The following is a 14,421-nucleotide window of genomic DNA, read 5'->3' on the forward strand; positions in this document are numbered from 1 at the left end:
CAGCGTCAATGATAATTCCAGAGGATGCTGATTTGTGGGAGAATGCCGTAGACTCTCTCCTGTTATCCTGTACAATTATCGTAATCCGTGCATCTCAGAACGCCGCGTTTTCGTCGTCTATGCGTTGAACGGTGGAACGAATGTAATGCAGTGAAATGGTAGAGCTGCCACCTCTACTTGAGGAACATTTCCTGTCCATTTCGTATCGTCCTTGTACGATCAACGTGGTCCAACCCGAGTGCGACATCTTCGTCAGCACCGGCTTCTTCGAAAAGAATATCATCTAAGCAAGGTCATCAGCTGTCGTCATCATAGGTGGAGGATATGATAAATGTCTTACCATCGTTCAAATAGGTGGGCTTGCCAAATCTTCTGATCAGGGCAAACTTGATCTTCTCAAAAGCCTTGCCCTTGATACCTGTTCGCTGTTCCAAGCGTTTCTTTGTTTCCGAAAACGGTTCACCCTGTAATATCGTGAGCACTGTCTGTAATGAGGAATGAGAAACAAACATACCTCTTTGAGAAGAAACTTGAACGGCATGCCATGTGTGCGACTGGTATCTTGCTGGAAGTGCTGGACTTTGATGAAATCGCGTTCCTCAGCGTCAAGCTCTTCCTCGGGCACCCGTTCCGCTACCACGTCGCAGTATTCATTGATACTCAGAACAGGATAGGTTGGTGTGAGTTCGCGGAACAGTTTGTTATGGTGGATTTCATAGACACGGATGCGTCCGCCTTCCTGCTCATCCTTAAGCTGGGCCTTCTTGACCAGTGCCTGAATTAGATCCTCGATATGGCCAGCCTTATTGACAAGGACATCGTAGGTATCCTAACACAGTTAGTATCAACGCAGCAACGACAAGCACAAGCAATGCGACTTACAAGCTTGGAGATCCCTTCCGCCAACCAGGTGACCTTGACACTCTTCTTTGTATCCAATTCTGCAAGACTCATATCTAACACCTCAAAGTAGAGCGTGTCCGGTTTCACTTGAGCATTGGCAGGATGGTTGCTTGCCGAGCTGAGGATCTGAGCAAGATTCTGTTGCCCGGCTCTCCTGACAGGGGTTTTAGGGTTCCCATTGGCTGCGTTGATCGTGAAGAACCTAAGATGCGTTGGATCGACGTTCAGTTGTTCTCCAACGCGTTCCGAGAGCTGGTCATAGTTGATCTTGCTAGGCATAGTCAAGATGAAGCTTTCGTACTCCTTGTCACATCGAGGATGCGGCCAGAATCGGACATCCTTCTTCCATACGAGGAAATCGTAGTACTCGCGAGCATCATCGAAGTGATCCCACTTCTTTAACGTGCCATTCGCCGGCTTCTCGCTAGCTCTTGGAATCTTGGCCAGACCAGCCAAGGCTTCACCAGCCTTGCGCTCCGGCACACGCTGGAAACAGATGATATCACCATCCTGAAGCTCGGCAGCTTTCAACGTCTGCCGCGGCTTGAGCTGCTCAATCATTTGCGGCTTGATCTCCTCCCACATAGCTATTTGTTCGCCTGACGGAAGTTTGTCGCCCCACTCCATCTTCTTTGAGATGATGGGAACCAACTCTTCGACCTTCTTCTCTTTGCTGACGTATATGTGGCCTACACCTTGCAAAGTCTGCTTCTCGTGATCAAAGTACTTTAGGAATAGCAGGATAAGGTCAGTCTTCACTACAACGCCATTGCCGTTGGGCTTATCTGATTGCACTTGGTAGGTCGGCCAGACGGCCTCACCTTGATCGTCAACTTCCTCCGCGACCTCGACCCAGACTCGCAAAGAAGCGTCGCGACTGGTGCTGGCCGATCGCGCAAACGTCTCCTCGACAGTTGGCTTCAAATCCATAATGGGCTGGTCGGGTCTCGTTGTCTTGTTCTGTCGATTAACCATGATCCATAAGCGAACTTTACGCGGGTCTTGACCGATATCCTGAGCAATGGTCTCCAGAAGTTGCTTCATCGTGTCTTTCCTCAGCGTCTTGTAAAACCTTGGTGCTGCAGCATCCTCCTTTGAATCGCCATCAAAATTGGTCAGATCTGTTGCTCCATGATTCTTGAAAGTCTCGGGGGTCACAGCCTTGACAGGAAGATAAAGGTGCTGTTCCTCGCGTTCCTTTTGTCTAGCTTTGCGCACTGCAGCCTCTTCTTCGAGTCTTTGGCGCAGGTGTGCGGGGGTGTCATCTTGAGCAACAGGAGTTAAGACCTGGTCCAACCGTGATTCTCTGATGTAGACCAGCATGTATGCGTTCATCTGACGCATCACAGGCTTCTTTGACGTTGGTGTGCGGTAGGGGCCCTGCGAGGTGCGATACTCGCCGCCGTAGTTCTCCTCCAATGTCTCACGGATGGTGGCCTTTGTAACCTTATCGTCATCGAACCGATAAAACCAACCGTCCTGGTTAGGCTTCAGAAATGCATAATAGTGACCCGCATTAAGATCTCCGCTATGGACAAGCACGCCATGGAGCTTATAGGTCCAAGGCTCGGACAGATCAGCCCCCTTTTCAAGGAAGGGTGCGGCATCGAATCTCTCAGGGAACTCGAAACGATCGTTGACCTTCATCATGGCATCACGCTGGATGTCATACTCGAACCGCTTCAGGTGCAGATGAAGAACTTCGGGAAAGCTTTGGAAAATGACGCCCTTGTGTGCATCCTGATACTTGAACTCATCACCAGCCCAGTACTTGTTGTCGCCGTCGAGGGTTTCCTGCTGAATATAGTCCTTGAAACTGTCCTCGAGTGTTGGATTGCCACGCACATTCAACTGGATATCCCAGAAATCCTCAACCCGACTGGACTCGTAATCAACGTTTATGCAAGAAACGTACGTCTTGACTTTGCCGCTAAGCATCTTGGGAAGAGCATCCTCAGCAGCGGTGCCCTTCATGCGCTCTTCCATCCGCTCGATCAGTTTCCGGGACAACTCCTGCACGTCTTGTTGTTCGAAAATGTGTCGCGTGTCCCATCCAAAAGACTTGGTCAGTTCGTTTGTTCCAACAGCATTATTCGATGTCTGTAGCTGATAGAATAGTCTCTGTAGGGTGTACACGCTGTTTGTAATGCTCTCGTCGTCTATGGTGGGTATCTGGTAAACAGCCTTTCGGAAGGCATTGGTAAAGTACAAGGATTGCAGGAGGGAGTTGAGGTAGCAGGTGGCGCCTTGGTTCTTGAGACCAACGTAGCCGGTCTCCTTCTTGGAGTCGTAGTTGTTGAAGTTATGCCACAACACACCAGTTTCGTCTTCAACAATTCGAACATAAGCTGTGAGGATGACGGAGTCGCCTTCGGCAAGTGGGCGCCCCGAGCCCTCGAAATCGGCATTAAACATTCGACGCAGTTCAAGAAATCTTGTGAAGCCCCAATCGCTCTCTTCCTTGGTGAAACGATGATGCGCTTGGTGGTGGACGTAGAGGGAGGGGTCGTTAACATTGGACATGACCAAGCCGAATTGCACACAGCAGCTCCAATCGTCGGGGATTGTGCTGGGATCTTCGAAGCCGTGCTCTAAGTAGATGGAGCATTGGTCGACGTTGTTGCCATATGGGAAGAGCAGAATACGCCTGTTGGCCAGTGTCAGAAAGCAACCAAAGAGGTTTTTTCTTAGGTGCATACTTGGACATACCATGGAAAACCGCCAGCCTGGAATACAGGGCCATGCTCCTTCTTGGCTTGGAAAGCCCTCCAGTCCTCGATGTGCCAGGTGGACACGACGTCTTCTAGTATTCTAGGCTCTTCCAATATAGGAGGCAATACCAGGTCCCTCATGGCCTCATCTGTTGCGAATTGTCAGCCGATGCACACGCGGTTGGAGGTTAGGAACAGAGCTCAGGTTTGTTCACGTACGGTCGGTTGCTAGAATGACATTTTCCCTGTGCTCAGTACCGTTCTCTAGGCCGTCTGGGTTGATATCGATAACCTGTTCCTTCTCGTTCTCAAGAGTGCCGAGCTCTTCGGGGGTGTCGAGCACCATGTCGTTTGGCGAATGCAGCTCGGAATCGTAACTCTTTGGAGGGGAGAGATCAGCTTTGGGTCGGTTGCGCAAGGGGAAGGCACGAAAGGTAGTATTTGGGTGTAGTGGCTGCATCTTGATCTTGATCTCTATCTCGATCGTGGATGAGGTGCAAAGCAGTTGTTGAATGGGGCAGAAGGACAAGCGCATAAACAAGCGAGTTCATGCCAGGCGCCGTGGTAGACACCAGAGCTCAAGGGCTAATCACTGGCAAAGGAAGGTGACGTAGGAAGGCAACGGAGATGGAGAGAGACGCATGGAATGCATGCAGTGTAGAATGATGCAGGTAACAAAGACTTGTTGTTGACTGTGGGTTGCAGTATGGAGCGATCTCACCATGTTGGCTGTCCGTTGTGGGATCTGGATCTCATGTCAGGGGCACAGAGTCGTGCGTTTGCGTCTGCGTCTGCGTCTGCGTCTGTGTCGAGGGTTGAGCGTTGAGACTGACGAGTCGTGATTTCCAATGGCCTTTGGGTCGGCGGGGTCGGATGACGCTCTGGCGATGAGAGGCAGGTGCTTGCCAGAAACTGCTGCTTGTCGGGCAAACCAGCGGCGCAGTCCTGATACGGGAGCGGCGACAGTCAAGGACGGGCGAATATAAAAATAAATACGAAGATGAAGAAATAAAAGATACAGGAGGGAAGTGACCAGACGCCTTTGTCGCGTCAATGGAAGGTGTATCGACGATTGGGGAATGTCGTCAGTTTGTGTGAGGCAAAGAGAGAGAGCTTTCCCATTCACTTTCACCGTGTCGGCGATTACGATTGTCCCAAGCCAAAGACAGAGAGGGAGCATTAAGTGGGCTGTACCAGACTAACTAGCGTCACAGGAGGCGCAGCCTTGAGACCTTTGGGAGAGACCTTTGGGAGACCTTTTGAGACCTTGACTGCTTGTGAGCTGGAGACTTGGATGGGTTGCCAGCTGGAACTGCCCAAACTCAGTTTTCGAGGAATACTAGCTCGGCCAAAATCAAGTCGCTACCAAGCCTGTTGACAAGTAGGCTTTCGAGGGGTTTCCTTCTTGTACGGGGACACGATATTCTTTTGCGTGATTACAGACACACATACATCCATACATACAGACAGACGCTATAGTGTGCAGATACATGGCAGTCTCCATGAACAGGCAGCACTGGACAAACGGAGCTCTTCTTCTTCTTTTCTTTCCTCTTCCTTTTCTTGGTTTTGGCTATGCCTTGTCAGTCAGTACGGACCCGTAGTGCCTACAGTATCAACGGGCTCTAGCTGCGGTTACCCCACCATGGTTTATGTATATCGTGTGTAGTCAATGCATCCATGAACTGTACGGGGACCTCATACCTGTGACATGTTTGACACAAATACTACCATGGATTTGAAGCTATCGGTTGCCTTCTGGACGTACACATATCCAGGCCCTACTGTAGATATGGGCAGGTCTCGAGTATCCACAGAAAAGTCGCATTGAGGTCAGACGTTTTTATGCTTGCGCACTATACATACTGTATGAGACTAACTAGGTACGGATCCGTATATTCATTGACAATATGTAGCTTGCCCCACTGTCGGTGCTTAATGACGTGAGATCCTCGCTCTTCAATGCCAGTCATTTTTTTAATTGGACACGGGAGCTGCTCATCCCAGCATACATACAGTAATCAACTGCCTACCTGCCTGCCTGCCTGCCTTGCTCATTACATGGACATAGAACAAAGCGAGTGCACACATTTCAAGAAAAGAAAAAGAAAAATTCGTCTGCGTACCGAGAATGCGCCCTTCTACATGTGGACGATTCCGTTTAAAGGGGGCGACGTTGCCTTGTTCTGCTCTGCATTGATGGACACCCTGCAGCACACGGTACGTACATATACTAGACTACTGTAACCTAGCCCTTGCAAGTGGTAGCCACCAGAGCTCTCAGCTCCTGGGCTTAGTTAGCACCAAGTAACTCAGAAGAGCTCCAAGAGCTTGCAGAATACTTTTGATCCGGACCAAATCCTGTTTAATTCGTGGCTTGATTCGAACAGAGATATCGGTGATAATGTATCCAGAACCGCCAATCAAATTGAATAATCAAGAGAGAGGCCCCTTGGTGAACATGCCGCGTTGCCAAGCTTTGCTTCACTTGAGTGCCATGCAGATAAAGCCAAAAACGAAACGTGGGGTAATGCAAATGCCACACAACCTGCGCAGACTCGACTCCGTACATACTCACATGTCATGTCATGTCGAAGCGCTAGAGTTCAATTGCGGCAGACCGGTCAAGCCTCGACCGTCACACGTCAAGCATCAGAGCTCCTCGTTAAAGCTCTCTGCGGAACATTGCACCATCTCATATTTCCCACCCATAGTCATACGTTGCGAGACCGGCCGATGCCCAACACCTCGCATGTTGACTGTCTGATACATCTTTTACCGACTTTTCCTAATCCACCACTACATAACCAAAGCAACCCGATAAACCCATTGAACAGGTCTCTTTGGATCGGAGCAAGCCACGCGCACATATGGAATTGTCGCAATGCTGCCATTCGCGGTGCACTATGCCACCAAGACCCTGCGGTTGACGAGGGCTCCTGGCATTGCGATCAGGGCGCTGCACACAGCTTCAAGTTCTTCGTGGGAAACTAAAACAACCAAGGATCAGACCAACTGGCAGAGTCGCAAGATCCAGACAGCGACCAAATGGCGACCTGTCCAGGTCCTAGACGAGTGAGTCTGCGCCCTCCGTATATATATACACAAAACATATGTATATTCACACATGCATCATCTCTCTTCTCCCAGGAAAGCTAACCTCATGCCTCCCCCAGGTGGGTAGCCAAGGAAGCCCGCCCAATATCTCTCCGACAACTTATGGTTTTCGGTCGCCAACTCACCGAATCTCGACTCATCTCCTCCGCCAACTATGTACGCACGGAGCTGCCGACCCGTATCGCCCACCGCCTCCGTGACATGCAACGGCTGCCGTATGTCGTGGTCACCAACCCGCACATTAGCGATGTCTATGATCTGTACTACAAGGCATTCGACACGTTCCGAAGGATCAAGGAGATCAAGTCTCTGGATGACAACGAGCGCTTCTGTCAGGACATTGCCCAAATGCTGAGAGCGCATCTCTCTGTCATCCCCAAGCTCGCCATGGGCATTCTCCAATGCAACGGACTTATGGAACAGGAGGAGCTGGACCAGTTCATGAATACCATTTTAAGATCGGTACGTCTGCACTTGACACCACACGGACGAAGTTGGAAAGCACGATAGATAGCTGACACGTTTTTACCCACCAGCGCATATCCCGTCGCGTCATAGCAGAGCAACATCTAGCTCTGACCGAAACATATAACTCGCCGTGGTTCTCTCCTGGCGCTACACTCTCCGAGTCAGAGTTCATCGGTGAGGTCTTCATCAAATGCGGCGCAGCGGATGTGGTACAGCGCTGTGGAGAGGCCATTCAAGCCCTGGCTCGCAGCGCCAACGGCCCCGACGTAAGGATTCCCGAGATCAAAATTACAGGGCACCTCGAATCGACATTTCCATACATCCTCTCACATCTGGAGTATATCATCGGCGAACTGCTGCGGAACAGCGTACAGGCCGTAATCGATCATCACGCCAAGAGCAAGAACAAAGATCAGCCGCCGCCACCAATCGAGGTCACGCTGTGCGAGGCACAACAACACGTAATCATCAGGGTGTCGGACCAGGGCGGAGGCATTCCGAGAGACATCCTGCCGTATCTCTGGTCTTTTAGCAAAGGACCCCAGAGCGGGCAGCGGCTCAAGAACCTTACCCAAGTCCCGCTGATGGCGGCGACATTACAAGAACTGCGCGTGGACGGCAACTTCAGCGGCCTCCAGGACGGGAAGGCAGGCCATCACATGCACGACGGGTCGCTGACCTCGATGTCGAAACGGCCACCGGACCTGAGGCTAGGCGTGGGCTTGCCCCTGAGCAGGGTGTACGCCGAGTACTGGGCGGGCAGCCTGGAACTGCATAGTCTCGAAGGCTATGGCGTAGATGCCTTTTTGCAGATCTCCAAGCTCGGCAACAAGAACGAGCAACTATCCACGCGGGCTACTATGGACTCGCTATAGGAGAGTTGAGCCGGCCACCATTGGATCTTGCTCTGGTTGACGCGAGTCCCAAGGCCCGTCCTGAGGAGTATCATGGGGATTGTTAGGTGTCGTGTAAGGACGGGATTTTTTTTTATATCTGACAAGACAGCAGCAGTAAAGAGCATTTACATGGAGTACATATTTTGAATTAGGGTTGTGCAGGAATAAATCAAGGATGGGTTATGATATTCGACGGCTGGGATCTGTTCAGCCACATGCAACAGAGACCTCCAGACCTCAGGGCTAGACCTTGAATATGAGCTCTTCATTTTGCCTACAACAATTAAAGCATCAGCGTATTTTGTATTTCGATCTCAGATGTCCTGCCTTCTTGGTAAATGCTGCTGGTTCACGGTTTATCGGGCAAGATGGAAAAGAAGATTCAAAAGAGGGCGTTTGAGGGTTGACTGGTATCAATAAGAAACTCAGAATTACATCGTTCACTAAAAAGCCTAGCCTATCTCATGGAAGAACAGGATGCGGAAAAATAAGCGGCATCCTACTTGAAAGGAGAAATATTTGGGTCTCTCGTCGTCCTCTCCAAAAGCGTCCACAAACAGCCCAGCACCGGGTCGACGTCATGTTTGTTGCATTATTGTCTCCGGGCTCCAACTGAAAAGACATAAATCAGCTCTAAAGCATGTCTCACCATGGCCAACCCCGGAGGTCTTAAGTGTCGATGCTTTTGATCAGTACGCCGATGTTCATTATAACCGAAATGGCTGTTCAAATGCTGGTAATCTCGAATACGCTCGACGTAACAAGAGAAGGAAGCGGGTAGGGGGTATAAAGAAGAATGCGCTTAACGACGACCGCTGCGAGCAACGCTGCCCTGCATTTGCTCGAGCTCGGTCTCGAGCGTCTTGATTTGAGCATGGGTCTGCTCGAGATCCTTGTTGAGGCGGTCTCTCTCGGCGATGAGCTTCTGTTCCCATTGGCGGAAACGCTGCTCCTCGACCTTGACCTGCTCGGTGAAACGCTTGCGCAGCGCTTCCTCCTCCTCCTTGTACTTGGGGTTGTCGAGCTTGCGGGGGCGGGCCTCACCGAACTTGCGCGTCTCCATTTGTTGGGCGCGGTAGGCCTCGTAGTGCAGCTCCTCGGTGGTGTGGATGAGGTCGAGCATGTGAGTTCGGATCAAGATGGATCGTAGCTTCTTGAAGTCGCAGTGGTCCTCGTTCTCAACCTCGGCAACACCCCAAGAGTATTGACGACCCTTGACGATGCGGCCATCGCTGGTCTTAACATCCTTCTCCGAGCCAATGACAGCGAAAGGCATGGCAGCAGCCAGCAGTCTAGCGTGTTGGGCGGCAGCCTCGTCGTCCTCCTCGACAGGGGGCTGGTAGATCTTGATGTTCTGTGCCTCAATGACAGCTCGGATCTTGTGGCAGTGTCAGCGGCATCTAATTCGGGCCACGAAACTTCAAGTACATACCTTGGCCTTGAACTTGGCCAAGTCGGCCGGGCTCAGGGTGTCAGCCTTGGCAATAACGGGGATCAGGTTGACTCTCGAACAGAGCCTCTTCATAACCTCGATATCCAGAGGCTTGAGGGTGTGACCGGTGGGTCTGATGAAGTACAAGCAAGCATGTACACGGAGATCGATCTTGTCATTACGGCGGGGCTGCTGCTCCTGGAGCATGTAGGACTCATGCTGATCGTCGAGGAACTCGATGATGGGCATCCACGAGTCTCTGTTGTTGACATAGTCGCCGAAGCCAGGGGTATCAATAACGGTCAAGCGAACTGATGGGGCAGGTTAGAGTCAATGCATGTCGGAATGTGTCTGGGGCCAATGTGGTGTTCGCATACCCTTGAAGAACTTCTCTTCCAGCTCAGCCTTTGTGATCTCGATCTCGACGGTCTTGTCGACCTGCTTCTGGTGTCGTCGCTTGTGGTCGGCATAGTTCTTGATTGTGGTGGAGAAGAGGGTGTTGATGAAGGTGGTCTTGCCCAATCCAGATTCACCAGCAACCTAGGGTGTGAGTGTAAGCCGTGAGTACGGGGAGGAGTGTGTTATTGTCGGGGGAGGGAGTTGTTTCCTTACCATGATGGTAAAGGCAGCACCTCTCTTTGCGACAATCTTGTGGCGCTCTAGGAAGCAAGTCAGCTAGTCGTCGAACGATGGAGCGAGGTTGCAGGGTGCGTACGGTTTGGCAGGTTGGCAATGCCAATCGCCGTGGCAGTTCCTTGCTGAGCGGATGCCATTTTGGCAAGTGATGACCGAGCGTGACTTGTTTTGGGGGGAGGTATGGACGCGTGAAGTGAATGGGTCGTGATGCAGCTTGCACTCTTGGGAATCGGCGTTCTGAAGGGTCGGATGTTGTTTGGGGATGGGCTTCCACCAGAGCCAAAGCCAGAGCCAAACCAAAGTTTAGGGGATCAAATGTGGGGGCCCAAGGTGCCGTCCAGTCCAAAGTGTCCAGTCCAACGACACCGCTAGACTTGGACGGCCCAAGCGCCATGGGGAAATTTGGCAGAAGTACTGCCCACTGCGACCGCCCCCAACCCCCTTGTCCACGAACATGGGCAGCCCCTGAAACCGACACCTAGTGAGCCTAACGTTTAGGCTAACCCAAGGGTAATAGATTGATTACTGTACCGGTTGTTGCGCAGTATGTGAGGTTAGACAGTAGTCCAACCTAGGTGGTGGAATGGCATTCCTGTGGATTGAAGGCAAGCAAGCGCCAGGCACGAACGGAACTTAAATCACTCTCACTTACTCTTACACAGTGCTTACGTGTGTTGGAAGGAGCCTAGACTATCCTTAGCCATGCACGCCGGCCAAGTTAGGAACACCAGCGAACAGTGAACAGTGACTGCAAGCCCCGAATGCGAACTGTGATCAGTTCACTGCCTCGCCTTTGTTCAGGCTTGTCATTATAAGTCACTTGTTTGTCCCCGAAAACCAGAGACTTTTGTGCTTTGTAGCCACGAACAATGAAGTATTTATTGTTCATACTCTTGGGAAGAGTATATGCCCATCATCCTCATTACATTGCCTACATATACATGCCATTGCAAGGGTTTGACGGCCGTGCCTTCTTTGTATACGCCACTATAACCACCTCAACGCAAGGAGATCTTACCTTGAGCACTGCACGCTAATCTCGTTCACGATGTGCTGCACTCAGAAAACTGCCATTCTTGTACTCATTATCTTTGCGCTAATCAACAGCGGAGTGACGGTGTTTGCATTATCAAAAACAGCATCCTCGTTAGGCTTGCAGCATCGACAACCTGCCGCGCGCGAGCAAACATGCTACGTAGTAGCAATTGTCCTTGTCGTCGGTGTTGCGGTTCTACTGCTATGCGCCGCGTTCTTCATGTGGTGCTGTAAAATGCACATTCCCAGGGCATGAAGAAATACATCAGCATGGTAGGTACAGTAGATACTAGGAACGGCCGCCATCGCTTCAGATCAATTTTATTTACTCTCGTGGGTCCCGTGGAACCCAAACGCCTTTTTACACTCTAAATATCAACAGTCTACAGTCTACACCCTTTGTGTTAGGCATGATCTCCTGTACACTAAATACAAGACCACGGCCTAGCCTACTGGACGTGTAAGACCTTTGACTTGGAGGCCTTTTGTTGTAGCAACGCCTCAACCCACTTGTCCACCTCGTCCAAAGCTTTGAGCGGGTGCTTCTTGCGCTTAAGCAGGTATCCCTGGATCTCAGCCGGCGAAAACCTTCCATCAGGGATCTTCTCTGCAAACCGCGTTGCGATCGCCGGAAGTTCCTCGACGGCTATATCCAGATCGCCTGACTTTATTGCGCTCTCCGTCTCCGGCGCGACAATATGTCCGTTGGTGTCGTTGTCCTCCTTGACGTGTCCATTGGGCATCTGCTTCTGCCGTTGGCGACCTTGGTCGGCCTCGTACATACGGATGAAAAGCTCCTCGGCCTGGGCGCGCGTGGCGTTGGTGAAACCGACCTGCAGGTCGACTCTGCCAGGCCGAATGAGAGCTTCATCGAGAGATTCGGGGATGTTCGTCGTCATGATAAGGACACGGCCTTCATGGGAGGCGACACCATCGATAGCGTTCAGCAGCCCGGATAGAGAAATGCCCTTTTTGTCATCATTTCCTTCTTTCTTGAGGGCCTTGGCCAGATCGCTAACCTTCCAGTCGTTTGGCGTCTCCTTTTGGTCTCCTTTGCTTTCCTCCTTTCTCCCGGCTGCATCCTTTGCCATCTCGTCGGGATGACGCTTCAGGCCAGCCGTGTCTATATCTTCTAGGAGAACAATGCAACGTCTTGGAAGAGTGCTGAAGAGAGCACTGAGGTCTTCTTCAGTGAGAGATGGTTCCAAGAGGGAAATAACGTAAATGTCAAGTCCAAAAACTCCAGCTAGAGCGAAAGACAGAGACGTCTTGCCTGTGCCAGGGGGACCATAGAATAGATAGCCACGACGAAGCGGAATGCCACGGTTGGCATACCAGCGAGGAGTAGTCGGGTGGAGGTACTCGTTGATGTCGGCGAGGACCTGCATCTTCTGCTGCTTGTCGAGAACGACAGTTTTCATGTCTCGAATCGGCCGATCCGCCACCTGTTGCCAGCAATTCCGTCCACCAAAACGGCGTAGATTTTGCGGATTTGGTCGCTTGACAAGCGTTCTGGCGTGATGGTTGTCGTAGTGAAACTCTTTGACATGCCTGAGAAGCCTCTTGATAGGTTCTTTATGAATTTAGTAACAATGCCCACTATAAATATTTACATAGAGCAGTAGGGGAGGCATACCTGGACTACGACCAAAACATGAAATAATCAGATCTTCCCTATCTTTGATTGACGAGAAGCCGCTGTTGGCGCCATCATCGAAGACGGATTCTTGCTTACGGTGTAAGCCGTAACGCGTGCCGCTCCAGCGAAAGTTATGCAGACCAATGGCAGGAATGAAGCGAGGTGGCTATGGATAATCTTAAGCAGCTGTGAGACGTGCAGGAAGTTATGACACTTACAGATCTAGCCTCCTGGTTTGCGAAATTCAAGTAGAGGCCCGACTTGTCTCTCGAGACGTTTGAATCGTCCTCATCTTCCCATGCAGTCTTGCTGACAGTTTCGGCGGTCAACGACCTTGAGTTGGTCAGTCGAGGCTGCTGAGCAAGCCACTTCATGAGGTGAATGTAGATATCATCATTACTGCTAATATGGATGTTGCTCATCAAATTTTCAGTCACGAATCCATAAAGAGTGCCATAGACTTGGCGGCCTAGCTTGTTAAAAGCCCAGACCATACCAAACAAGGTCAGAACCCAGGTCAGATCGAGACCCAGAGAGTTTCCGATGAAGCCGTACATGGGAACGAGGGCGCGCAAACCCAGCAGCGGGAGCAGAGTCTCGACTATATTGCCGTCCATATGATCTGGACTTGACGCATTTTTTGTGGCGCTAGTCGCATTTTCCGCTATCGTAGGCAGAGCCCCGCGGAACATAGAGCTGATGTCCATAGTCACTTCTTTCCGATAACTTCACGTACTCACGTATTGGACTGAAGTTCCAGAGAGTAAGAAATAAGCATACGATCTAGAAATAGTCCCAGATATTCGGAAGAGTGACAAATGATGGCGTGGGAGAGATTCCAGCGAAGGTGGCGAGAGTGTCAAAACTCAGCTTGAGATTGAGTCCGATACTTATAGTCTTTAGTCGGACTGGAGATAGTTGGAAGTCCCTTGCACACTCGACTGGTTTGACTCATATGCATATATATTATTCAAAAAAGAGTAAATAATGGTTTAGGCTACTTGCATTTCAAGTGGCAAACGCCCCGGTACAAGCTGCAAGTGGTGTGGATAAGAGTCAGCTTGTGATTCACACTACAAATAGAAGCAAAGTCACCATTGGTTGAAAACCATGGACTTGATCTGGTCAATCACTGGAAAATATGCGGTAGTGGCCCCGTGTGTGAAGCTCCGTTAGTGGCACTACCTACTGCCTTACCAGACGTCGTCAGCTACCGGTGAACTGGTTAGGTACAGCTCGTGAATTAGAAAGTTATCGAGCCTGTGCGAGAACAATTTACTAGCCGATAGGCCGCTCGACCTGGGAAGCACAAGAGGACGTGATTCCAAAAGCAAGGTACACTGGTCAATTAGTTTGGAGGAAGCATCAACACTGGGAAGAATGTTTGCGTGGTGTAACTAATGGGCGCGGAACATTTCACATCAGATTCTCGCTGCGTAGGCACAACGGAAGGGCTGACGCAGGATACGTTCACATCATGTCGTGGCGAACCTTTCGAGCATCGGTAGGCAAGGCAGAAACAGTCTTACAATATGCACCTGTCTAAGGCAGCAGCATCATGACGCACATGGGGGCCAATATGGA

The 14,421-nt window shown here is 50.8% G+C and overlaps 5 protein-coding genes across 5 annotated transcripts; 2 read left to right on the forward strand and 3 right to left on the reverse strand.

Moving 5' to 3' along the window:
* Positions 1 to 173: 173 nt before the first annotated feature.
* Positions 174 to 3,960, reverse strand: BKA67DRAFT_515271 (uncharacterized protein; the record flags this gene model as incomplete). The annotated part of the gene is made up of 6 exons (XM_046097714.1): positions 174 to 283; positions 341 to 464; positions 515 to 829; positions 883 to 3,550; positions 3,613 to 3,763; positions 3,834 to 3,960. 6 exons carry the CDS (start codon positions 3,958 to 3,960, stop codon positions 174 to 176), a joined length of 3,495 nt encoding a protein of 1,164 aa, XP_045959251.1.
* A 2,237-nt stretch (positions 3,961 to 6,197) lies between these two features.
* BKA67DRAFT_591593 (branched-chain alpha-ketoacid dehydrogenase) lies at positions 6,198 to 8,074 on the forward strand (the record flags this gene model as incomplete). The annotated part of the gene is made up of 4 exons (XM_046104739.1): positions 6,198 to 6,258; positions 6,656 to 6,689; positions 6,791 to 7,193; positions 7,268 to 8,074. The coding sequence occupies 4 exons, from the start codon at positions 6,198 to 6,200 to the stop codon at positions 8,072 to 8,074; spliced, it is 1,305 nt and encodes a 434-aa protein (XP_045959252.1).
* Positions 8,075 to 8,558: 484 nt separating this feature from the next.
* On the reverse strand, positions 8,559 to 10,557 carry BKA67DRAFT_222901 (septin). The gene is made up of 5 exons (XM_046095574.1): positions 10,243 to 10,557; positions 10,140 to 10,186; positions 9,905 to 10,067; positions 9,528 to 9,838; positions 8,559 to 9,473 (listed from the first exon to the last, which is right to left on the reverse strand). The coding sequence occupies exons 1-5, from the start codon at positions 10,298 to 10,300 to the stop codon at positions 8,898 to 8,900; spliced, it is 1,155 nt and encodes a 384-aa protein (XP_045959253.1). The 5' UTR covers positions 10,301 to 10,557; the 3' UTR covers positions 8,559 to 8,897.
* A 608-nt stretch (positions 10,558 to 11,165) lies between these two features.
* On the forward strand, positions 11,166 to 11,550 carry BKA67DRAFT_222994 (uncharacterized protein). The gene has a single exon (XM_046095575.1). It carries the CDS (start codon positions 11,212 to 11,214, stop codon positions 11,452 to 11,454), a length of 243 nt encoding a protein of 80 aa, XP_045959254.1. The 5' UTR covers positions 11,166 to 11,211; the 3' UTR covers positions 11,455 to 11,550.
* Positions 11,551 to 11,647: 97 nt separating this feature from the next.
* On the reverse strand, positions 11,648 to 13,544 carry BKA67DRAFT_533937 (BCS1 N terminal-domain-containing protein; the record flags this gene model as incomplete). Its single annotated transcript, XM_046099781.1, has 3 exons — positions 11,648 to 12,771; positions 12,835 to 13,003; positions 13,056 to 13,544. 3 exons carry the CDS (start codon positions 13,542 to 13,544, stop codon positions 11,648 to 11,650), a joined length of 1,782 nt encoding a protein of 593 aa, XP_045959255.1.
* Between the last annotated feature and the right edge of the window lie 877 nt (positions 13,545 to 14,421).

The sequence above is a fragment of the Truncatella angustata genome, assembly GCF_020726525.1.
Source record: "Truncatella angustata strain MPI-SDFR-AT-0073 chromosome Unknown BKA67scaffold_3, whole genome shotgun sequence".
Taxonomy (NCBI): Eukaryota; Fungi; Ascomycota; class Sordariomycetes; order Amphisphaeriales; family Sporocadaceae; genus Truncatella; species Truncatella angustata.